The sequence below is a fragment of the Miniopterus schreibersii genome (genome assembly GCF_964146895.1).
Source record: "Miniopterus schreibersii genome assembly, chromosome: 15".
Taxonomy (NCBI): Eukaryota; Metazoa; Chordata; class Mammalia; order Chiroptera; family Miniopteridae; genus Miniopterus; species Miniopterus schreibersii.
The window spans coordinates 14,856,191-14,881,515 of NC_138115.1; the positions used below are offsets into that span (position 1 = coordinate 14,856,191).

General features: G+C 45.2%; 1 protein-coding gene across 1 annotated transcript in view; it reads left to right on the forward strand.

Moving 5' to 3' along the window:
- The window catches only part of ERC2 (ELKS/RAB6-interacting/CAST family member 2), an 809,820-nt gene that overhangs the window by 402,757 nt on the left and 381,738 nt on the right, over positions 1 to 25,325 (forward strand). Inside the window, exon 13 of the mRNA XM_081160189.1 lies at positions 13,252 to 13,387. Within this exon, the coding sequence (XP_081016315.1) occupies positions 13,252 to 13,387 (136 nt within the window). The remainder of the gene's footprint in view (positions 1 to 13,251; positions 13,388 to 25,325) is intronic.

A 25,325-nucleotide genomic window follows, 5' to 3' on the forward strand; every position in this document is an offset into this window, starting at 1 on the left:
GTTTTCAGTCTCCCGTGGTGTCTGTTTTATATAATGGATAGAGCCTTTGCCTAAAAGAGAGATGCCCTCCCAGGCACAGCTCAGGTATATGTGTGTGTCGGAGGGAGGGAGGGAGGGAGGGAGAGAGATGTAAATATATGTGTGTATGTTTGTGTGAGATAAATATAATAGTAAGTGTGTGTGAACTAGTGTGTGTGTGTGTGTGTGTGCGCGCGCGCGCGCATCTCCTGATGTAAGAATATTCTGCTGAGTTTTCTGTGGTGGGAATGAGATGGTGCTTGGAACTGCTGATGGGGAGTGGTGGTGGCACAGCTTTGGGAAAACAATCTTACAGCCAGGTAATGGTGGGTTTTTAGCGGAAGGATTATTCTGGTTAGCTCTGATAGGAAATTAGCAAGTGAGGTAAATCCAAGAATAGCAATGAGCGGTTAGGAAAATGACGTGAGATTTGGAGTCGAGCAGATTGGAAGGGAACCCAGCCCTCTGTCCTAACTGGAAGAGCCTTCTAAGCAAGTTGCTTCCCTGCTCACCTGGTCTGTAGTGGGGATAACAGTATCTCCATCCCAAAGTGGTCCCAAGGATTTAACCTGTGCATTGCCTCGTCCAGAGACATGCTGATCGAGCTCTACCTTCTGTAGCATGCATGCTTATGAACCTGAGTCCTGGTTGCCACTCTGTTAATTTTAGATGGAACGACATTCCTAAAAGTTGGACTACTCTGGACCTGGGAGCTCCAGAAGCATTGCCTTCCAGGTGGAAACTAGAAAGGATGTGAAAAACTGTGGATGCTCAGGGTTTTCCTATATCCTTCCAGGTAAAGATCCTATCATGACTCTAGGGTGGAGGATTGTGCCTCTTGAGGAAATAGACTGGGTCAGGAAGAGGTGAGTGTGAAAGGGACCGTTAATGTTCTTGGGGTCAGGGATCTGCGGATAGGCTCTGGAGGAAGCCTGAGAGGTCACTGTGTTTTTTAGAATATTCCTGATGTAGACACAGGTCTAGGCTGGCTCTTGGCATTCTCTGATCGTTGTGGTTTGAGTAACCATTGTCAAGTAGAAAACTTTTCTATAGGGGCAGTTGAGAGAACAGGAGTGCACTGATCCCAGGAAGGACAGATGAAATAAGAGCTGCCCAAGTATATCTATGGCTTGGAAGTATCTGGGAATTGTCATAACTTATATAGCAGAGCTGAATCCTGCTCCACAAAATAAGGGGGATAGGAAATGCCACAAATTTATGTTTTTATTGATTTTAAAGTGAATTAGATCAGACCCCAGACTTGAGGCCACACAACCAACAAAGGCAGAGGCAGACATGTGACCCAGACACCGCGTCCAGAGCACCCAATAGCCCTGTCACACTGCCTACTGAGATCCGAGCTTTTAACTGTGGAGGTGAGATAAGCCAGCACTCCAGATAGGTGCCATCTTCACGGTGCTTGGGGCGTCCCAGTGGGTGGGGTTGAGGGCATGGGAGTCTTCTTTCCAATAGCTCAGTCCAGCACAGTGTCCTGTAACAGCTGTCACTGAGCAGGGTAGCTGTCTGTCCCTCACAGTAAGCCAGCCTGGATGCATGGGGGGAAGAAGCCACTGTCATTATTATTCTTCTCTTTATTATTGAAATTATTGTTAGGTGGCATTATAGATCCCTTACTGTATGCCAGGCACTCTTCCTGCATTCTTTCATTTATTTCTCCTTTGAGTATTATTTTAATGTTCAAATCTGGTTTAAAGATGATGAAACTGTTATAAGAAAATTAATTCACCTGTCCCAGGCTCTTCAGAGAAGAAATGGTTGATCTGAGATTTGAACCCATGCAATCAGGCTCCAAGTCACAGCTCTCAAGCTCACCCTGTCCCATTGTCACTTTTGACCTGTCTCTAGTCTGAAGTTACTAGAGTTGATCCAGGGTCCCCCTGATTCAGCCTGGATGGCCCATTGGTGTTGCTTTTGAAAAGCAAAGAAAAGGTGTTGTTCTGTTTCTAAGCAGAATCCTCAGGCCAGTCAGGGCTAGAATGTCTTAAGGGGAGAGTGCAGGTCAGCAGTCTCCACCTGCTTTGGAATAATGAAGACGCTGAGAGGGTCACTTACTCAGTGCCAAATGAAAAGGAGATTTGACTACTCGAACTGGGGATACCTCGGGACCAGCTCAGTAGAAACCAGAGATAACTGTTTGTACCTTACAGCTCACTTGACAATTCCCAGGGATGCTGAGGGTCTCACTGTCAACCAAGTGAGTGCTCTGAGCAATCATCTCATCAGCCGTATGTGGAAGGTGGGAGCTCAGCTCCTGCTCCCCCGCGTTCTTAAATGCTGTCTCCATCGTTTCTAGCCCTGGCCTCAGTGGTACCCGGGAATCTCTGTTGACATTAGTTACACGTGTTTAAAAATTAGGACACCTTTAGCTGGTACAGATGAACATTTATGCATTTCATTAGCTATGCCTTTTTGTACTGGAACATCCATAAACTTGCAGGGCAAACATATGATTTCACTAATTCTTGCGTGGAAAGAATCTAAGACTAAAAGATATGTGAGGTGAAAATATTTAAAGAAAAATGTCAAGTGGCACAGGTAGTTATGGTGTCACAAAAACCATTGCGATGATACCCTGATGCCTAAAGATTGGGAAACCCGGATTAACGCTATTATTCCTCAGACTTTATCCATCAGAGCAGTGATTCAGTAGGATGGTGCTGGGGGGAAAGGGATTTGGGTCACATCAGTCCAGTAAGCACCCTCTACCTTGTGCCTTTTTGGAGACTCACAGTGTACTTTGCAATAGTAAAGGCTCGGAAAACTCCTGCAGTGTAAGCAACCTGTCCACATTTATTTTTCCTGTGCTCTCAGAACTTATTTGAGCCTGACCCTTCTTTTTGTTTTGGTAACAGTGATTGTATCCCCGGAGCTAGCGCTGCCAGGTCACTGTTTGTAAACCGCCGGGTTAAGAAAACCGTCGTCCAGTGAAACTGGAGCAGGTGGTCCAGCGCTGGGGCTGGGAAGGGGTCGCTGCGCTGAGGCAGCCGTGTGGGAAGTGGCTGGCTCTGTCCCCTCATGTAACTGGGGGAAGTGGTTTATGCGCTTTCTGCCGATAATTCTGCAATTTTGTTTTCCTTCATTGATTTTCATTTTGTCAACCACCCACCACTGATTCTGTTTTACTCATTGACATTAGACTACGAGTTAGAAGAGGTCTGAGTTATGAAAAGAGTGGAAAGGACAGGCCTTTATTTTTCGGTGCGTTGCCATGGAGATGAGGACTTGGGGAAGCGTAAGGATGCGTACATTTCCATAACCCCTCACTGGCCGTAAGTTCCAGGTGCCTGAGGTTGCATTGGTGCAAATGGTTTGGAAGAAGTTTGGAAAATGGAAAAATGAAGTCTGGTAGGTAGATACTGAAGTGAATAGTCCCCAAGAAATGTTTGAAATTGACAGTAAGATGATTGTGAAATATTTTGAAAGATTGACACAAAATAAAATAAAAGTTTAAAAAGTTTTAAAACCTAATTAGTATATAATTTGGATTTTGGTTAAAGTCCACACCCTGTTCAATAAGGTAGCCACTAGCCGCATGTAACTATTGAAATTTAAATTGACTAAGATTAAGTAATATCGAAAACGATGGCCCACAGTTGCACTAGCTGCGCATCAGATGCTCAGGAGCCACATGCGGCCGGTGGCTGCTGTATTGGGCAGCACAGAAGTGGAGCGTGGCCACTGCAACAAGTTCTGTTGGACGGCACATGTGATGGACAGAAGTCCAGCACGGCCCCCTCTTCTCACACCCTTGCATAACCCCCTCCACTTGAGTGTGGGCAGGACCCGTGATTTGTATCCAGCTAATAGAACATGGCAAGGGCGCTGGGAGTCAGTCCCATGACTACTTTGCATTATCCAAGAAGTCGTCTTAGCAGACCGGAGAGAGGCTCTCCTGCTGGCCTGGAGTGGACTGCCTGTGGGGGGGCCCCAAAGCAAGGCCTCCTGAGCGACGTGGGGCAGCCTCCACTTCAGCCCACAGCCAGTGAGAAACAGAACCTCATCCACACAGCTGCGAGGAAGGGAGCCTTCTAACAACCCTAGTGAGCTGGAAGTTCATTCTCCCCTGGTTAAGCCTGCACATGAGAAATGCAGTCCACGGACATCTTGATTTCTGCCTGGTAACCCGGGAGCAGAGGGACCAGCCAGCTGTGCCTGGACTTCTGACTCACAGAAAGTGTGAGATAATAAATGAGTGCTGTTTGGGGCTGCTAAATTTGTGGTAATTTGTTATGCAGCAGTGGAAAAGGGATTCAGTGTTGGTCTCTCTCTGGGATGCTCTGGTAAGCCATACCTCAGGTGGACCAGACCCTGAATGAGTGTAACTTGCTTACTGAGGCTAGTGCTTTGCCTCCCTCATAGAGAAGAGAGACTGTAACTCTCAAAAAGGAATGTCCAGGCCCGGCTAGAATGTTTCATTCATTTTTGTGGCAAAGAGCTCATAATAATGTATGGTAATATTTTATTATTTTTATATAGCGCAATAGATAATACCATGAGCCTTGGCATCATAGAAACGATGGTTTAAATTCTGGATCCACTACTTAATAGCCATAGGATGTTGGCAAATTACTTAACCTCTCTAAGCCTCAGTTTCTTTATCTGTAAAATAGGGATAAAATACTCTCTATGTAAGGATGTTGTTTTGTTTACCTGAGATTATATTTTCACAGTGCTTAGCGCAGTGCCTGACACATAATATGACATCCAAAAACAGAGGGTGTTTTTTATTATTTAGCAACATTTTAGCATTGATTTCTGGTAGGAAGTAATATAAACTCTGACATTCTTTCTGTACTCTAATTTGGAAAATCAGCATATAAGATTTTTATCTTCTTTTGCCTCTGCTTTATTTTATGTCCGGGCTGCTGCAGCCTAATTCCAGATTGGATGCCATAAAAATAGGTCTTGCATGTACGAAGTGCCCCTGTGCTCAGAGGCTGCTGTGGCTGTATATTGTCTGGGCAAATCGCCCCCAACCTCTGGCCAGACTGTGGAATGTTGGTTTCCTCCAACATTAGCCCCCCAGGGGTCAATTTTCACAGTTTCCATCTGTTTTTATATTACCCCAAACTGTAAATACAACCGACACCCTACCAAATTGGCCCTAATGTGCCCGTGTCTAACAGCGCGTCGTAGGCTTTCAGGATAATACAATACTCTGTGGAATTGTGGCAATTACACAAATGTTTGGTTTTTAAAGTGCTCGGGTTCCTTTTTTTTAAAAAAATTTTTATTTGAAAAGAAGTAAATGATGTGCAGGGAGGAGATATGAGGTGGGAGCAGGGCAGGAGCTTGAATCCTACCTCTCGGCTCTGTCTTGGCTTTGCCCCCGGGGTCCCAGGAGTCCTATGCTAGGTTCTGTGGCCTGTTATCTGCTATTGTCCTTTGTTTATCTCTTACTTCCCCAGTTTTGCTGAGCTCTGACTTTTATCTTCACTTATTGTATCATCTTCAGACGCCCTATCTCTGATGAACCCTGTTTGTACGGGAAGACCAAATTCATTAAGATGCATTCCCGGTTCAGGGTCCGAAATCCACCAAACGCGTCTACGCACGGTGGCAGATTCATCCATAGAACCTAATGGTTTGTTCGAAAGGTGTCCTATCGAGGTTAACGGGCTCAGAGAATGAAGTTCATGGGGAAACTGCTCTGTAGCCGGGCCTTCATTTCGGTGAGTGCTGCCACCGCGAAGGCTGAAGCCCTTAAGCTGCCGTCTTCCCTTCCAGACTCTGGCAGGTGCTAATGTTCTCGGGCAGCTTCCTCGCTGGCGTCTAGCTCACAAACAGTCAGGGTGCCCTGTGAAGTTTGGAGCCGTGCACCTGAACACGGCTGGGCTATGGAGCAGAGACTGCGTCCTGAGGTCTGCTGTTCCGACTCTAGAACTTTCTGGGCTGCGTGGGAAAGGAGAAAGGGTGATGGGTGTAAGGAACTCGGCAGCCTTCTTCCACAGCACAGAGGGTGAGGGATGGGGTGGCCTCTGGTGCCAGACCCACTGAGAATCCCGCCTCCGCCACTCGCTTGCTCAGTGCGTTTGGGCAGGTTCCTCATCCGTACGAGGAGTCATCAGGGTTGCTGTGCGGACTAAGCAAGCTAATGGGTTATTAGCTGTAAAACACTAGAGCACATCATGTGATGTGATGTGATGCTCGCGACTACACGGCAGCGTTACAACTTGTCTAGACCCCGGTTCTGACACTAATGCCTCTGGTGGTGGAATAGTCAATAATCAATTAAAATACAAATAAATGAGTAACTACAAATGATGGTGTGTGCAATGAAAGAAGCGCAGTCTTAGACATTTTCGGTGAGGAGAGGGGGCACTCTTAGATTTGGTGCCCAGAAAAGGCCCCGAAGGGTGGAGTCAGCCGTGAGGAGCGCGGCTGTGGAGGGAAGGGACGCACCCCCGGAGAGGAGGGGGCAGAGCTGGCAGAGCTGGGGCAGAGCTGGCAGAGCTGGCGCAGAGGAGGGGACAGAGCTGGCGCGCTGGGCGCTGAAGGAAGACAGGGCCCTGGGGCGGGGGGGAAGGTGAGGATGGGGTGGGGCGAGGCTGGTGAGGTCCAAGGCGTGCGACTTTATTCTTCGGGAAATTGGGAACCCTTGGAGGATCGCTTGCCAACAAGTGAGTAATCTGACTTGCTTTGAGATGCTCACCCTTGCTGCTGGCTGGAGAATGAATTAACAGGGGCCCCAGAGTGGAATCGGGGAGACCAGTGAGGAGAGTGCCGTGGTCCAGGCAGGAGGTGACGGCGACGGCGAAGGGAGCTGTGGTGGCAGCAGGGGTGAGGGAGAGAAGGCGCCTGCCCCTCAGCAGGGCAGCGAGGCCTGCGGGCCGCGTGGGGCGGCGACGGGAGGAAGCGGAGGGTAGGTGTGGGCCGGTGAAGGTGGCGGGAGCTCTGCTTGGGCTTTCCTGGAGGAAGCCCACTGAGCACACAGACCAAGGAGCCTGAATTTGTAGCCCAGTCTATGCTGAGAGGGTGTAGAACATGGCGGCACGTTTACTGTTTGAACGAGAAACATAATCACTCCAGGGCTGCCATTCTCAGGTGCACAGGACCAGCCCGTGCTGTCTGGGTCACCCGCTTACCTGGGAGGCGATAAATCCATTTGGTGACTAGTAAGCAGGGCCAGGCCTGTCAGTTGGTCCTGGCTGCTTGCCAAGAGGGGGACCTTATTTTAGATGCCCCTGGATTGATCACTGAGTCCGGAGGAGGGTGCGCACAGGCTTACCTCTCCCCTGCGAGTGCCCTGTGGGTGCTGCCAGGCCTGCCAGGTGCGTCTGGAGGAGGGGGAGCCTCGTGAGGAAGGGCCTGGCCCTCTCTGCTTTCTAGCCCTGGGGTCTTCCTACCAGGCCCTGCCATTTGCTCTCCTTAGCGTAGGCTCCCCATCATTGGGTCCCTTCGCATTTGGGATGGCACTGCACTAATATTTGCGAAGAGGAGGTTCATCGGGGCCAGAACGAGGGAGGAAGGAAGTCAGCCCTTCAGAACCTTCCGGAGTGGAAAATCTACGAGAAAAGCAAGGCCTTCTCTTGTGAACTGTGCCGACCTTCTGCTGTGTGACTGCTCCCTGGGTTTTGCTACTTGAGTGAGAGGTCAATGGTGGGGGAGGGAGACTAGACATGCCCTCCAGAAGAGAGTTTCGGGCAGCGGGAGCAGGCTGCCATGTAGAAAGCACTCACTGTGTGCTGGTTATGGTTTTCAGAGCCTTAGGTTTATTAAATCATTTCATTCCCCCACCCCCTTCCAGGAGATAACTTGCCCAGGGTCACACACTTTGTAAGGGATGCTTCTGCGATGACAAGGTGGCCAATCTAGCAACAAATTCCCCTCTTGGTCTCAAATGACTTAACCATTTTATTAGGTTGAGTGGGGGACAGCCTGGTGGAATCATTGCCCCCAAAGAGACTTCTGTTGTTGGAACCTGAGACCAAAAGGTGGAAGGCTGAGCCTCTCTTTGCCTCCTAGAAGGTCATTTCTCAAATTTTTTTTATCTGAACACTCCCTCCCCTTTAACACCTTCTTTCTTTAGCTATGTTAAAAGGTTCTGGGATGTTCTGCTGGCCATCCCAGATAAATATATGTCTGGGATGATAAATGGTATCTTTTTGAGGTGTGTTGTCATTGTGTGCTTTAACCGAGGGTGGCCCTGTCTCTGGGTTCTTGTGTAGCCTCACACACCATAGAGGAGGTAGGAATAGAGGAGACAGGAGATGGGAGAGTATCACCTCCAGGGAGTGAGAGGACCAAGGACCATAGGTAAGGAGGGGAGGAGGAATCCACTGAGGAGGAAAGCCAAGATGGAAAGCTTGGGGAGATAAGTGGGCACCTGCTCAAGGGTTTTGACAAGGACTTAGGCAGTCATCAGTGCTGGGAGCCAAACAGGTGGCTGCTTGAGAGGCTGTGGCAAATGCAAAGTCCAAGAGGCCTGGTTCATTCTGGAGCTAGTCTGGAGACCTTGGCCTGACTTATGACTCTTTGCGGGAGGAGGGCTGGATTCAAGTAGCCACAGTGGCCAGATACTTCCTCTCCCAGGAAGGAATATCATGCTCCTGACATTTAGCACATTTGTATGTGCTGTAAAAATACCTTTAGAATATTTATGATAGCTTGCTGAAATTTATAGCTATGCTGGAGTACTGAATGGTATTTACAAGCTTTACAAAACTGGGATCATCTCAGTGGTTAAAAGTAAGAGCTTTTATTATTGGAAATTCTGCATGCAATACTCATTGTCAGCTCCCATTGTGTGTGTGTGGCCCGTCTACTTGTGCAGTCGCCTCAGGATCCCAGCTCACTTACCACGCTTGTCGTGACCTTCCGGCAACACTTCCATTAGGATAACCTTCCAGGAATGCAACTCATCTTATTATTAAGAAAAGTACAAGTGGAAGTGAAATGTCTGACAAAAAGCGCTTAATAATGCATTCCAAAGCTCATTGTTTGAGGCATTTAGAATACCTGCTGTTCCGGTGTGGGAAGCAAGACGCTAAATATGTGTTTGCAACATTGCGCAAGACACGATTACATGCATGCTGTGAGCTAACGTGAAACAGAGGGGCCGTGCTGGAGTCTGTCCTAAGCATTTTACTTGTACTAGCTCATCAACTCTTCATAATAACCCTAGGAGGTTATTACTATTCCCATTTTATTTGTGAAGCTGAGGAACACAGAGGCTAGGAAACCTGCCCATGGTTGCACAGCTAGAAGGAGGTGGTTTCTGATGGGAGCCCGGCAGCTTGGCCCCACAGCTTATACTACCAGCTCCTGCTGCAGCTGCTGCTCCTGGAAGGCTCATGCAACCCAGAAATTGTCTTCCACGGAGGTTGTACCATTTAACACTGCTGGTTAAACCTCCATCTAGTTATGTATCCGAGAGAGAAGAAAACGTGTACACACACACACACACACACACACACAAAAAAAAAAAAACTGGTACAAGAATGTTCAATGTAACTTTATTCTTAACAAATTGGAAACAGCCCAAATATCCATTTAGAAAGGGAATAGCTAACCCAACGGTAGCATTTTCCTAGGGTGGAATGCCGCTCAGCGGTAAGACGGACCTGACACACGACGACACGGACGGATCTCAGAAACCTTGCGCCGAGTCAGGGGAGTCAGACCGGCAAGAGCACACGCAGTCTGCTTCCCTGTATACACAGGGCAAGAGCAGTCAAAAAGAATTCACAGAAATAAAGGTTAGAACAGTGGTCACTTCTGGGCAGGGGGAGGGGACACTAGGCTGGGTGACGGCAATGCTCTGTATTTCAATTGATCAAAAATCATTGACTTGCACACTTGATATCTACGCATTTTCTTTTGTGTGATTATAACCCCCCCCCCCCCCATGCACACACACACACGAGTAAGCTTCTCCTTTTTGCCCAAACCCGTTCCCTTCCTCACGGGCAGCCATCGTTTACAGGCCGGTGTGGGGTTTCTAGGAGTTTCCGTTTCCATGCATGCTTGTATATATCCATCCAAACAGGCTTTTATATGTTACGATAAACAAGATCCGACTACATATATCATTCTGCTACCTGCTTTCTTTTTCAATTAGCAGTATGTCTTGAAGGTTTCTCCGTCTCCATACTTTGGTTTTGCCTTAATCCTGTTAGCTGGCTTAGGGACCCGAATGCACATGGACTTGGTCTCAGCCATTTGCCTTGTGTGTGATGAGGCAGTTTTCAAATTTTCACTTTTGCAGCACTGTAATGAAGATTTTTGTACATATATATTTGTGCAAGAATTTTTGTAGGCTGCTTTCCTAGAAGTGGTTTCGCTTGGGCAAGATGTATGTGCACTTTGGTGGATTCTGCCAAATTGGTTTCCAAAAATGCCTTTGTCAGTGACACTCCTCCCGGCCACATATGAGAGTGCTGGATTCCTGCTTCCTCTCTAACAATGGATTTTTCCATCTTTTTAAGTTTTTGAGAGCAGATGGGTAAAGAATGGCATCTTGTTTCTGCTGAGATTTTAAAGGAAGAGAAAGTTTTGTTTTCTCTTTTATATACAAATATACATAAGCCCTTGGAGAAACATAGGCATCTCCTGGCCTGTACTTGGGGCCATGTGACTCTAGAGGCCTCAAAGCCTGATGAGCTCTTACCAGCAAGTTATGCCTCCATCACAGCATCTGAACTTCAGTTTTCCATTTTTCGTTCTTTTATTTTAAAAAAAATATTCATAGCAGTTTTAGTTTAATAGCTATAAACCTGGAAAAACCCCAAATATTGATCAACATATGAATGGTTACTGCATTGTTTATCGATAATAATGAAAACAATAATAATGAAAGAAAGCAGATACAAAATGGTACATACTGTGTGATTCCATTAATCTATAGTAACAGAGAGCAGATCAGTGGTTGCCAAGCCTGGGGTGGAGGCAGGGGATTAATTGTAAAAAGGGCACAAGAAAACTCCTGGGGAAAGTAAAGGTTCTGTATCTTGATTATAGTGGTAATTACACAGGCAAAAAAACTCATTGAACTGTTCATCTAAAATCATGTATTTTCTTATATTAAACTCTGTAGCATGAGTTGATTGCTGCTTACTCTTAAGTCAGGAAAGTTTTAAGGGATGCACTGATTTGGAGTTTGATTTTGCTTTTTAGATCGAAAAAACCCTGCAGTATCCCAGAGAGTAAGGTCTGCTCAGGAACTTTGTGGGAGTTCTTTAACTGTACAAATGATTGCAATTATAATCTGTTCTATTTATCACTGGTACTTGGGGGGAAAACATTTAGCAGTTAGTTCTATTTAAGGGTATGCTTCAAAGTAATAAAAAAGTATTTCTTTATAAATCATGTCTTCTAATTAAACAATCTCCCTAGTAACACTGGACACTCTATCACCTCCTATTCCTGTGCACTGACCTTATCTTCCAGGACCTAGAACATGTGCTTGCCCTGGGTTAGTGTGAGCTTTGGAACTACTGTACCTCTGTTCAATTAAGAAGCAAGAGGTCATTCTTAACATCTTTGTAGTAACCAAAAGATGCTTTCCTAAAAGTAGATTAGCACGTAGCCTTTGCTGGTAGTTTCACACATGTGCATTACTGTATCTGGTAAAAGCAAGGAAATATCAGACCGAAATAAACAAACTCAATAACGATTAAGGGGATGGTTAGTCTTCTTACCTTATATCCTCTTAATGAGTGTCACCAGGAATATTTAAATCACTGCATCAGTTGGTTCTATAAATATTCTGAACCAACTGAACCAAATATTCAGTTGGTTCAGGATATTTTCATTAGAAGGGTTCCTAACAGAAGGTTTTCAGCTCAATAAACAATTCTCTTGACCTTTTTCTTGGAATGGGAGGGAGAAGACACGTATATAAATTAATGAGCACTAGAAATAAGAGTTTCTTGTTGAGAATGCTTCCATTTGGTTCTCGGTTGTTTCATTTTGGCATGTTTGTTGTCTATCACCCAGGTCTCACCTCATTCATACTTTCATGAGAGCAGTGATTCTCAATATGCTTGTTTGGGGCCGGGGCTCAGGGCTCAGTAACAGTGGCGGACTTTGCAATGCTGGGGAGAGTGGGCGAAGTGATAGAAAGGACCCCAGATGATTCTGCTCCGTGGCCCTCCACTCTTGGAATCACTGCTCCTGAGCCCTCGGTACTGCCCTCCTGCCTCCCCACGTGTTGGATTAGATTTATAGCAGCTGCCGTGGACACGGTCGCCTAAATCTGTGGAATGTTTTGCTAAATGCTGCTGGTGAACTAGTCCACGTGAGGCCAGTGCCTCCCCCTCCCCTGCTCTGCTTTAACCTGTGCTTCATCCTTAGTCTTTTACCTACTCGATCACTTTATGATTTTGCACTTTGACATCCCATAGATTCATTAAGAACTTCTAGCTCAAGCACTGGGGCTTTATTTAACATGATCATTAGCCAAAGCATTATTCTGTTTGAGCTAAGCGATGACAATGTATTTGATTGGAGCCTTGTAATTGTTATTTTAAAATCAAAGTAATGGATTATGATCTCAGAATAGAACAGGATCCAAAAGAATAGTAATAATTAGAATAGCAAGCACTTAGAAGAAAATAAAACGTCCCGTCACAGTCACAGACCACAGGGCCCTGTGCATCCTGAGTCCTGCCGACCTTTGCAGTTCCACCTCCTACCCTAGCCCACCCTGCCCCTCCCTTTGGGGTATCGTCACTGCAGCCTTCCAGTTCCCAGAAGTAGCTGGGTTCTTTCCTGCCTTGGGAATTATATTTGCTGTCCTCCCTACCTGGAGGCTCCTTCGCTGGTGTTTTCCTTGGCTGGTTCTTCCGTCACCCACAGTCTTGTTTCCTTAGGGAGTTGCCCCTGGACACAGTGAGTGAAGTCAGCTGCTCCACCCTGTGGCCCGTCCACACTTGCTGCACAGCACATCACCTCTCACAGCATCTGCTTGTCTCCTTAACATTGGGGGGCCTAAGCTGTGCCCTCTTGGTGCTTGTCTGTCTCTGCTGGACTCCAAGCTCCACGCGGAGGGTGGAGACTGTCCCTGCCTTATTCGCCACTGCAGCCCCAGTGCCATCCTGGTCCCTGGCGGGAAGTAGGTGCCCAGCACACGTGTGCGGCTGGGTGAACAGTGTTCCAAAGCCCCAACTTTCCCGCCTCGTAGCAGCACAGCCGCACTTAGCACCCCGGGGCACTGTGATACCGCGTGGCCTCCGCTGGCTGAGTGTAACCAGCTCTGCTGACTTTCCTCAGGCACATGAAGGATCAGAGTAAGAAGGTGGCCAACCTCAAGCACAATCAGCAGCTGGAGAAGAAGAAGAACGCCCAGCTCCTGGAGGAAGTCCGCAGGCGAGAAGATAGCCTGGCCGACGCCTCCCAGCACCTGCAGGTGAGTCCGGGCCCCTCCGTTCCCGAACAGCCGGCCACTCCCTGTCGCTGGCGCGGGTGACCCCTGTGGGGAAACGGGCGCAGAAATGGGGGGCAGGCCTTCGCTCTGCATCTAGCCCTAACCGCCTGCGCCCGGGGCACCCGGGGCTTCGTAGCGAGGAGGGTCGTTGCAAAATGCTGTCCGAGGAAAGCTGGCTCTGGGGGAGCCTGCCGATGCGCCCCACATCCTCCTGTCCCTGTGCCTAACCTTGAAAGCCAAGGGCTGCACTTACATAGTTGGCAAGAAGCTTAAACCATAGAAATGTCTTCCTTTTAGAATTACGGATGTTGTTTTGGTTTTAGTAGGAGGGAAATGTGTGCATATCATCACAGGTATTTGGGAAAGGATGCGTTAGGTTGATCTCAGTTTACAAAACTGGTTTTGTTTTGCTTAAAACTCTGAGGCTCTGAGACAGATCATTATTCTGTCTGCTCTGTGGAGCACAGTTATCTCTGGATGGATGGCTCTCAGAAACCAGTGGACCAACTGAAAACACCAGTTTTTCCTCATTAACCATTCCTATTTTTGGCAAAGGAGCTCTCTCCATGTGCTCAATAAAACATTCAAGCTGAAACAGGGCGTTTGCTTTGAAGTTCCTTTATTTATTCCAGTGTGCCTTTAAGCAGAGCAGTTCAAGTTCAAGTTGGCTGGAGTTCATTTTAAATTTTGCTTATTAATTAGTGTCTTTCTCCAGTTATATATTAGGTTTCCTCCTTGGAGATAGAAGAAGTTAGATAATTTCAATATGTACTCATAGTTCATCTTTTTAATTGAGCCAAAGAGAAATAAATTATCCCAGGGTAGGACATGCCTTGCACAGAGCATGGCACATGGAGCTTACTTAGTAGTAGTTTCTCTTTTCTCCATGTCCTGGAGGTGCCTTAGCCTTGGCAGTCAGGCCTCTCTGCACTGATGCCTGATTTAGATAGCACAGTATTAGAATCAGCTCCTCCGCTCAGTCCTGGGACTACCTTGGTCAGCATGGACTGGTAGCTTGTTTGAATCAACAGCTTCCCCAATGTTCTTGGCAAATTACACTGCAGGGTTTGGGGTCTTAGTTTCCCCATGAGTAACATAAGATGTCAGATTGAAGCCTATAGACTGAGGTTCACTTAAATTTGTAGAACATTTAATTGCCTTGCTAGGCATATATTCTCATTTATTCCTCACAAAAATGTTGGTGATTTTACATATAGTAAAACTAGTCTCAGAAACTCAATGAAAGGACATCCTAGTATGGGGTAGAGATAAACCTGACTCCAGGTCTTCCACTTTCAAGAAACTAATGTAGAGAAGTAGTAACAGTGGTAGGTACCATTTATTAAACTTTTCCATATGCTGGGTATTATGCTATTTACTTTATAGCAGCTATTTAATTCTTATGTCAACTAGGTTAGTCAGACTCATAGTTGCAAGTGACAGGAACACAACTCAATGTGAACTAAGCAAAAAAGGCAACCTGTTTGTTGGCTCAGGTAAATGAAAAGGGTAGAGGTGGTCTTCAGACATGACTACATTTAGATATGCCAACTATGGCAGCAGGCATCTGTCTTTATTCTACTCAACAGTGTGCTTTCCTCTTTGTTGCCTCGATTCTCAGGAAGGCTGTCCACAGTGATGCCAGTAATGGCCACCAGCAGCCAATGTAGAGTCCGTGAGCGCAGTCAGCCCTGGGGAAGGAGAAAAGACCTTTCTTAGTAGTTCTAGACAAAGGTCAAAGCCTGATAGAATGCATGAACTGACCAGGCCAGATTCAGGTCATGTGATTACCTGGAACCTCGAGGACAGGGTTTATTTAACCTTACCCAAAGCCCATGGGCTGAGAGTGGGGACAGGTGATTTCCTATAAGAAAGAGAGTTCTGTTACCAGAAGGGTGCTGAGCAGGTAAAACTACCTCTGGTTTGTTTTTTTTTCCACAACAGTGTCATATGGGGAAGATTATGGATATGGTGAGAGTTCTGGAGAATTAAGAGGGGGGAGGCAAGAAAACTTTGGGTGGCAGAGTCTTCATGGAACAAGTGGGTTTGGAGCTGAATGAGTTTGACATGGGAGGGAGAGAGCAGTAGGGAAGGCCCTCCAGGCAGGAGGACTATCACCAAAGGTACTGAGGTTGTACAGAGCAAGATACAGTCGGCGCACAAAACATAACAGGCCAACCGATCATTGTGACAATGAGGTAAGTATTGTTACTATATTTCTTTAACCGATTGTGGAGGTAGAATGCCTAGGATTTGTTCCAAGTTTCAAAATTTACTGGCCGAATGTCTTTGGTCAGGTTACTCAACTTCCCTAAGTCTATAAAATGGGAATAATAATTGCATCTACTCCAGAGTTGTTGTGAGGATTAAAGTGTCAGTGCAGCCCAGGCCAGTGTGGCTCAGTTGGTTGGAGTATCCTCCCGTACACTGAAAGGTTGCAGGTTCGATTCCCGGTCAGGGCACATACGTAGGTTGCTGGTTTGATCCCCGGTCGGGGCACATGTGAAAGGCAACCATTAGATGAGTATATCCTTGGGTAAGGTTTAAAAAAAATAAATAATAAGTAAAAATAAAGTGCCAATGCATATAAAAAATTTAAGATTGTACTTGATACAAGCTATGCTCAAAGTAAGTGTTGATGATTAATTGTTATTATAATAATAAGGAAAAGGTAAAAGAAACATTTAAAAAATTGTCCATGATACACATGAGTATTTATATAGTTCTCTGATATGCAATGAACATCAAAGTTTCTGTCTTTTCTATATATAGTCATTTTTTTTCCTTTCTAAGAACACATCCAGTTATGGAAATTAATGTCTTGTTTTGACCCCTGAACTTTTGTATAGCAATATTTTCATAAGGGGCCTTGGTAACTACCTCATAGACCTATTCATAAAAGATAGCATGGTCTGGAATTGCTTAGTTGCATTCCTGACCACCCCAAATAATGGATAGCATTTGAAATGCAATAAAAAGTAATCACGATTAATTTTGATGAAAATGTCTCTGGTTAAGGTTAATAGAGAGTGAAACTCCCCCTTTCCTGCATTGTTAAGCAGATGGACTCGGATGCAGCAATTACTGCCTCTAAAGGCAGAACTTTCCTTTCTGGGGGCAGTTGGTTTTTTATGCTGCTGTTGTTTTAAGTGCTTCCTGTTTATAAGTTAGCCTGTTAAGCCCTTTAAGTTTCAGTCACCTGGGATCTGGTTTAGTTGGTTGGTTGGTCGATTGGTTGATTAGTTGGTGGTTATACGACTGGCTCTTACAAAACTTATTTTTCTCTACATCAGTGTTTTGTAATGGTTGGATGCCCTGGCTTCATGATTCCAAACAACCAAATAGGCATTACATCCAGAAAACTCTAAGGTTGAGTATTGCCTGAAATAATCATGGCTTTTGGATAATCTTCCAAGATTATCCAAAGATTCAACCAGTTGGTCTGAGAAATGGAGACAAAGGATTAGGGAAATGCACTCTACTCACAGAGAGAACATAGAAAAGGGGCAGTGCAGTCATTCAGCCTGTCAAAAGGGACAAGGTTTGAAGAAATGGTTCTCTTTTATAAGAAAAACAGTAACATAAACATAATGAAATTCACAACTGCAGTGGCCCGAATGTATGAATGTAATAGAGAGTGGTGGGGACCATGGGGAATCAAGAGTCCATTCTTCATCAAAAGGTGTAGGGACCACCAAATGTTGGATGACTGTTGCCGTAAAGGTGGGCCTCGGTCAAGAGATCTTCTGATTGCTGTAACATGTGAATCTCTTTATGTGAAATCTGTGGATTTTGGAAAGCTTGTCCAATGGTTTTAAACACTTTGTGGGTCCAGTGAAGCACATGTGCAGGTGAATTGACCACTGGTTTGTAGCCTCTGTTGCACAGCCTGACCTCTGTTCCTACTGGGTTCACATGCTGTAAACAAAGAGCCTAAGAATGCACCCCAGCTAGCTCAACTTCACCCATCGGAGAGAGATGGCAATTTAGTGCCTGTGTCCTGAGTTCTTTTTTTGTCCGAAATACCTTGAATTATGTTTTTCAAAGGAAATACCCACAATCTATAGGAATAGAGAATGTTCTTGGTTTAACTTAAATCATTTTTTGGAGAACTGGCAAGGAGAGCAGGAAGGGAAAGATAAACAGCCGTAGAGCTGAACTGTCCAGAGTTCAAATACTGGCCCTTGTTATTGTTAATTCAGGATTAATTACTTGAGCAAGGCAGGGAACCTCTCTGACCCTCACCTTTTTCATCTGTCAGTGGGGATTATGATTTGTACCTTCCTGGGTGGGTCAAATAAGATGAAGTATATGAAAGAGCCTAGCACAGTACCTGACCTACATGGGGTTCAGTTACTAGAGTTTTCTCCCAAAAAGACTGCTAATGAACTTCTAAACATAGAAGACAGAGTCCATTGGAAGTATTGCCCAACAAATATGTTGTAATGATTTTATACTGATGAGTAATACAGATTTAGAGCACACACCAGTAAATGAAAGTTTCCAATAAAGTATTAAAAAACATTTTGGGCAATAAGCAGGAAAAATTAAAACATTTTTCCAGTTTATGTTGAATTATGTGTGAAAGTAGATGTGAAAGGCTGATTTTCTTGTGTAATTTCGTAGAACCCTTCCCCAGGACAGGGATGATGGAGTGTGATATTTACATCTGTCCTTGGGGCTTTGGGCTTCCGTGTGTACCCTTAGAGTCCACATGGAGATTTTTCAACAAGGTGTCTTTCCGGAGATTCACACTAAATCGTCGTTACCAGAACGGGATGCATATTTCCCCCTCCAACCTCTAGCTATTTCTTGCTGAGTAAATATGCCAATGTGAAATCCCAATGGACATCTTTGTAGATTTTGGCTGCATTTTTCCCTGTGCAGCTTATCAAGTTAATGAACTAACATTCTAAGAAGTGCACAAGCCAATATTTTATGCTCCTTTTCTGTTGTATGTCTGCAGAATTCTCTTCAATTTATTGCCTGAAAACTAAAGTCTGTTCTTGTGTGCTTCCGTTTCCAAATTATAGGTTCCCAGGGAACTGTAAAGTTTCTTCCCTGCTAGTGGTTAAACCCAAGTGTGATCGGTTTAAAAAGCAAATGAATGTTCCCATTTATTCTTGTCCTTTTAGTAATGTTCTAAAAAAAGATAAAAGCTAAAAAGACAATTTTATTTTTCAGTTTGTGCAACTCTGGACATCCGTATCTTTTTTCCAAGGGGGCTCCCTTTCCTCTGCCCCTCCAATTAGGGTTGGAATCAGCTAGCAGAGGAAATATAACAAGCAACATAAACCTTACAAATATGTAGCCTTGGGCAAAACGTTATGGGGTTTGCTAAGTTGTTTTTTGCAGAGGGGACACTGATGTTTTAAGTAGCAATTTTTAAGCCTTAATATCTGTATGTTCATTTCTCCAAGTCACTGAGTTCATTTCTCTTCCAATTCCCTGAGCTTAAAACGGTTTCTCTAGCGGTGATCTATGCTCGTGTGTCATGGTGCACTTCTGAGGAGTGCCATTAGAGGAAACCCGACCAGCAGAGGCAGGGGATTCATCATTGTCAAAACACGTTTACTTAGTTCTGAGTCTTCATGGCTGTTCAGTAGGCACAGTGTGGAGTGATTTAGGGAGGCTCCACTTCAGCCATCTCATTCACATATGGAAAGATGAGAAAAGCTGTCTTAACACCAGTTTAAAAGAAAAATCCACATTTGTTTAAATTTTCATTCTAATTCAGTGGGATCTTTTTAACACAGTAAGTTGGTTTCGCTTGTCTTGTGATTTTTCTGCCTCTCTGGGTAGAGATTGGGACCTTCCATTAAGCTGTGGATAAATTCCATGATGGTGTTGAAACGTGGACTGAGAAGCATCCGATATGTCCAGACTCTGTTCATAGTTTCAGATGACAAAAAATACTCGAGTATTTATTTGCAAGTCTGCAGAGCCCGCCAAAACACTGGCGAGTTGGACTGAGGGTTGATACAGAAGGGCTTTCTATCCTTGGGGGTTTATTTTCACATTTGCTTTTCTTTCACACTATCATCCCCCATGAGCCCAAAATGACTTTGGTTGCAGCAGGTCTCTATAGGCAGTCCCAGAAAATCTTATTTGACAATCAGCTTCTAGTAGCCTCGGGTTGGCGTCCTTACCGTTTGTAGTAACTCATGGACTGCCAGGGGCGAGAAGGCATCTGTGCACTGTATTTGGGAACTAACCATTTCTTCGAAATGTTCCAAGAAGCCAGGTAAAATCAGGTAAATAGAACCGTTGTATGTGGAGTTTTGCTCCTTTCCTCTCAATACAGCATCGCTTGTTTTTCCAAATGGGCAGTAACTTGCATATTTCTTCTGAGAAAAGTCTTCTGCTTTTTCCTTAGGATTTGTGACTAATCCTCCACTTCATACAGCCCCTCTGTACAAACACAATATATTTCTATGGAAAAGAGAGCTTTACCCTTAATCAAGTGTTGCCTAATCTACCTACTAAATTACCCCCTGGAGACAGAGCGGGGCTCACTCTTCTTTTCTGAAGGGTTTTCAGGTTTCACTCCATTAGTGGCTCTTCAGCAGCCCTCAGCAAAGTGAGTGTTTGTTTGTCAAAGGCTGAAGACCCTGCAGGATGAAATGCAACATATTTATCAAATGAAATCACTGTTATTATGGGAGTAGAGTTGTAAATGCTCTGGAATGACAGAGCCTGAGGGGCTGGGGGCTGGAAAAGAAGCCTTGGTAGAATGATGGTGATCTCGGATTCATTTTGAGAGAGGTGACTACGGAGATGGGACTCTTTTCTAAATGTTAGCCCGCTTGGTGCCCGTTGGCCCCTGAAATGTCAGTTGATAAGGGGAGGCAGCATGCGTCCTCCTGTGATCTCCACTGGGACCCAGAAGCAGTCAGCCGTCTGCTACAGGAAAGGGTGGGCTGTGGCTCTGGGGAGGGAGGAGGGAGGGCTTGCTTTGTAGCGTCTGCTTTTCCTCAGTTTACCTTTAACTCTGACTTCTGGGCTTATTTTGAGGGAGCTTTAGGCTATAAACTGGAAACATCATTTTTACATGTGTATTAAAATCACCGCTGATGGTCAGTTTAGTCAATGGTAACAATAATAGCACATCTCAGCCAGAGCCCTGTGTGCTCCACAAAGTGCCTGGTTGGGGGGGGGGGGGTTAGCTTCCTGCAGGATCCCCCCGTTAACCTTCAGGGTTGGGTGGTTAAGTTTGTATATCTTCATTTATAGGTGAGGAAATAGCCTCAGAGTTGTTCAGCGACTCATCTGCAGTCATGGGTCTCATTAAAGGCACAGCTCCGAGGAGGCACCACGGCCTAAGAGGTTTTCTTACGAAGGTCAGACTAAGGCTCAGTCAGCTTTCGGACCCTGAGGAAAAGGCTTCCCCAGGCTTTAAAAGTTTCTGGACTCGGTGTCATTGTTTGAACGCCACTGAGGAACGAGACCTTGGAGGTGTGTGCTTGGGAGCATCTATATGCCCTTGCATTCTCCTTGAATCCGTAGCACGTGCAGTATAATCTTCAGAGTGGATACGATAAAGGCATTACTGAAGGACCCACACGTTGAAGGCAAGCAGACTGAAAGGAGAAAACATTTCTGACAGCACACCTTATAAGTTTTTCAAAGGTAGAATTTACCTAATAACTCGCACACATGAGACTCAGTAATCCCTAGGGGGCAGTTGTGTTCCACATGCATCAAAAGAGCCAGTCCACTTACATCGGCTGTTTCTGGCCACGGTGATCACAGCAGGTTTACCCTGAGATATGGCTACTGGAGGTTAGTTGGGGGCCACCTGCAAATCACAGTGCCTGTCACCCTGACGTCATAGATGCTGGTGTTTCAGCACATTGCTGCCAACGCGGAGACCTGGGCATGGTTAATTTTTAAAAATGTTCACTTTGACTTATGGCTTGTCCAAAGCATTGCTAAGCTGTGGATTCAGACACTCCAGATTTAAGGAAATGACAATCAATGACATGGGCAATGATTTAGATAGCAATCTTGTGAAAGGAAAATACAACTATGAAATCTGTTTCTAGTCACTTAGCAATCTCTTCTGTAATACACACTTGGGAAGTTGGTAATCTGAATTTATGATACTTTTAATTTCTTCTCTGCTATTACACTTTCCCTCTGCATTTTACTTCTTTATATTGCCTGGAAAAACTCTGCAAGTTTAAGCAATCATACGTTTTTCTTATTAGAAAAGACCTTAGACTTTATTTAATATAAGACCCTTGTTTTGCTGATGAGGAAAGTAGGGCCTGACAAAGGCAAATAACCTGCCCAAGGTCCAGAGAGGGCTACTGGCAGAGGGGAGACCAGGTCCTGGGCCTTTCACAGCCTTGCTCAGTGCTGTGTGTGCAGCCCACTGGTTCCAAAAGATGTGTCTGCCTTCAGGAAGATTTGAACCTTGAACCTTTGAGCCCAGAAGTTGAGTGTGTGCTCCTCAGGGCTGGATATTAAATTGACCCTTTAAGAAGACATAGAATTGTGCCTTCACAATAAGCTAAGCTTTATGCATATTTTATAAACATGATATTATATTATCTCCTATACCTCTTTTTAAAATTAGTGTAACTAAAGAAGTGGCAAATTAGTGGTGGAGAAAATTGCTGTGAGAACAGACTATGGAGTTGAGGACTTTTTAGATGACAAATAAAAATTGGTTTAAGTTATTTATAACTTTTCCACTCTTTCTCATCCATAAAGGGATGTCACCCATAAAGAGATGCAGGAAGTCTCTTGTCATGGAAAACAAGTATGGATTGCTTAGATAATTCAACAATAAGAATCATAGCTGCTACTTTTTACTGGGCAATGAACTAGGCCAAGGATAATGTCTTTGGTTGAGTTCCCAGGGAAACTGAGAGTCTAGGATTAACATGCAGGAGGTTATTGGGAGTGCTCTCAGGAAGGGAGAGATGCAGGATGGGGCCTGGGAGAAGCTGAACTGTGATGTTCCAACAAAGGCCTCAGCAGTTCCCATCAGTTGCTCTGGAGTTGGGGGTGACCATTTGGAAGGAGTTGACCACAAATGACACGTGAGGGCTAGGCCTCTGTAGCCCCCCATGAATAAGTCAGTGGATGTGGGCAACCCCTGGGGAGGGTGTAACCTTGGGCAGGGCAGCTCTCAAGGAAGGCACATTCCTGGCATCTGAGAATGAGTGTCTCAGTCCAGGAGAGGGATCTGGGCAGTGCACCACCGTGTCCACAGCAAGCACCCAATGTGTTGCATTATCCCCTTTGACACCCACGGCAGACACACACAGCTAATCTCAGGACTCTAGCCCATCCACCTTCAAATTTCTTTTCAATACAAGCGGCTATTAAGAAACCAATCCTGGTTGGCCAAGTTGCTCTGTACACACATGGACTTTTTTAATCTTCCCAACAAACTGATGAGGTTGCTACTATCTCTGAAACCATTTCATAAATGAGAAGACTGAGACTTGGTGATGTTAGACAGGAAAAAGAGCTGGGATTCTTGTCAGATCTCAGTCACGAGTGGGACACTCCTTTCTCTCCCGTGCAGAACTGTTTCTTTATGTACTTTAGATGGCCCACAGTTACTATGGCAACAGTGAAGATCATGGTCAGGCCACTTCAAAAACAAACAGAAACATTAGATGGCGTAAACCTGGGCAAGGAGGCTTTGTGTGGGTCTTGTGGGGTAGCCAATAAGCTTCTTTTTACTAATGGGATAGAATGAAATGCTTCTTAAAGGCTTGTAAGGTTCTGCCTTCAGTTCAGCAAATAGTCTCACTGAGGTTTTTTGAGGACCCCTGTGTGCTGGACACTGTGCTATCTGCTGGGGCTTACAATCAGTAAGACAAGATTCTTTACCCTCGAATATCTCAGGGTCTTTCTTTCTGACTAAGGTGCCCTCCCCAGGCATCTGCTATGCAACAGCTTCTGTAAGTTAACTGGAACGTGCTGTCCTGGGCTGCTGCTGGCTCTGGGGTGAAGCCCTTTGAGGTCACAAGGAGATGTGTCTGCAGCTGGAGCCTTGGCCCCAGTGAGCCAGAGCAGAAGCTTCCAGAAGGCCTCCTGAAAACCACAGCTCTACTGTAGAGCTAAAAGTATCTGAGTGGGTGAGGGATAAGGGCACCCAGGGACTTGGGGATCTGGGTTCTAGTTTAGGCTCTATCTGGGTTCTATGTTAGGCTCAGTCACTGATTAGCTGTGTGACTTTGAATGATTTTTTTTTTCTCTTTGAGCCTGTTTTCTTACATACAAAGTGGTGGGCTTGGATGGGGTAAGGCTCCTTACAACTCTCAATTCCTGGGGTCCTGGGACTCACTGAAGGATGCACCTGTGTGATGATTTTTAAAAAGCATCTGAGCCCTAGCCAGTCTGACTCAGTGGTTAGAGCGTTGGCTTGAGGACTGGAGGGTCCCGGGTTCGATTCTGGCCCAGGGCATGCACCTCGGTTGCAGGCTCGATCCCTGGCCCTGGTCGGGGCACGTGCAGGAGGCAACCAATTGATTTATCTCTCACATCAACGTTTCTCTCTCTCTTCCACTTTCTCTCTGAAAAGCAATGGAAAAAATATTCTTGGGCGAAGATTAAAAAATAATAATAATAAAGTAAAAAGCACCTGAGAGGGCAGCTAATGGGCCAGTTGGGGATGCTGCAGCCCAAATAGGGCATTCATATTAGTGGTGGGGATGTCCTCTAGCTGGGAACCCAGGAAACCGGGAGAAGCTGTTCTCCTTAAGGACCAGCCCTGTAATATGTTATCTGGCTTAAAATATAATATATTCTAGGAACTCTTTCTGTTCTCCATTTAAAGTGCAAAGTCTACCATTTTGAGAAGTTTGCACTGTGCGCTAAAACATTGTATTTTCTTTCTTTAGTCGGTTATAATAATACATCCACCAATTGTTATGTTTTTGGTATAAGATAACGATTAGAACTGTGGCAGTCTGGACACAAGGGATATACAATACAGGAGCTCCTCAGAATTGAACCACCTGGGTTCCAGACTTTTTTCTCAAGCGCTGGAGCTGTGTGGCTTTCAAATGTAATTGTTTGTGATGAAGACTCTTGTTTTAATAAGCCACTATGTCAATAGGAGCTATTTTTCGCCCCAGGACTCTGTGGGTCATAGTGAGCTGTGGGAAAATAGAAAAGAGACTAATTTGACAAAAACCGGGTTGATATTATCTAGGCTCCATTTCCCAAAGCATGTTTATCGAAGTGAAGTCCTGTAAAATACTATTAGGAAAAAGGGTTCCATTTGTCAAATGCCTTTGGAAAACAATACATACTCTGTTCTTCTCTTAGAGAATCACCATGCATATTATTAGCATGTTAAAGACACTGAGAAGTCCTGCAGTCAAGAGAACTGTTTAATATCCTTTAATCCAAATTTCTCCAAATTATTTGACAAAAGAAGTCTTTTCTTTCTTTCTTTCTTTCTTTCTTTCTTTCTTTCTTTCTTTCTTTCTTTCTTTCTTTCTTTCTTTCTTTCTTTCTTTCTTTCTTTCTTTCTTTCTTTCTTCCTTCCTTCCTTCCTTCCTTCCTTCCTTCCTTCCTTCCTTCCTTCCTTCCCTCCCTCCCTCCCTCCCTCCCTCCCTCCCTCCCTCCCTCCCCCCCCCCCCCCCCCTCCCTCCCTCCCTCCCTCCCTCCCTCCCTCCCTCCCTCCCTCCCTCTTTCTTTCTTCTTCTCTGAACCATCTAGTAACATTGCAGAGAATTCGTGTTTTATGGAACTCGGGTTAATGTTGATCTAAGCAAGTCACGGTGCTGATAACTGAGATGTGCAGCCAGCTCTTTGATTATAGCTTGAGGTCTAACAAACTCTGCAGTGATGCTTTTGACGAAGCATCATATTATCGTTGCTGAATCAGAATTCACCTGGGCATCTTGTGATGGCTTTGTGCCTGCCACTTGATTAAAAAACAGTTCTG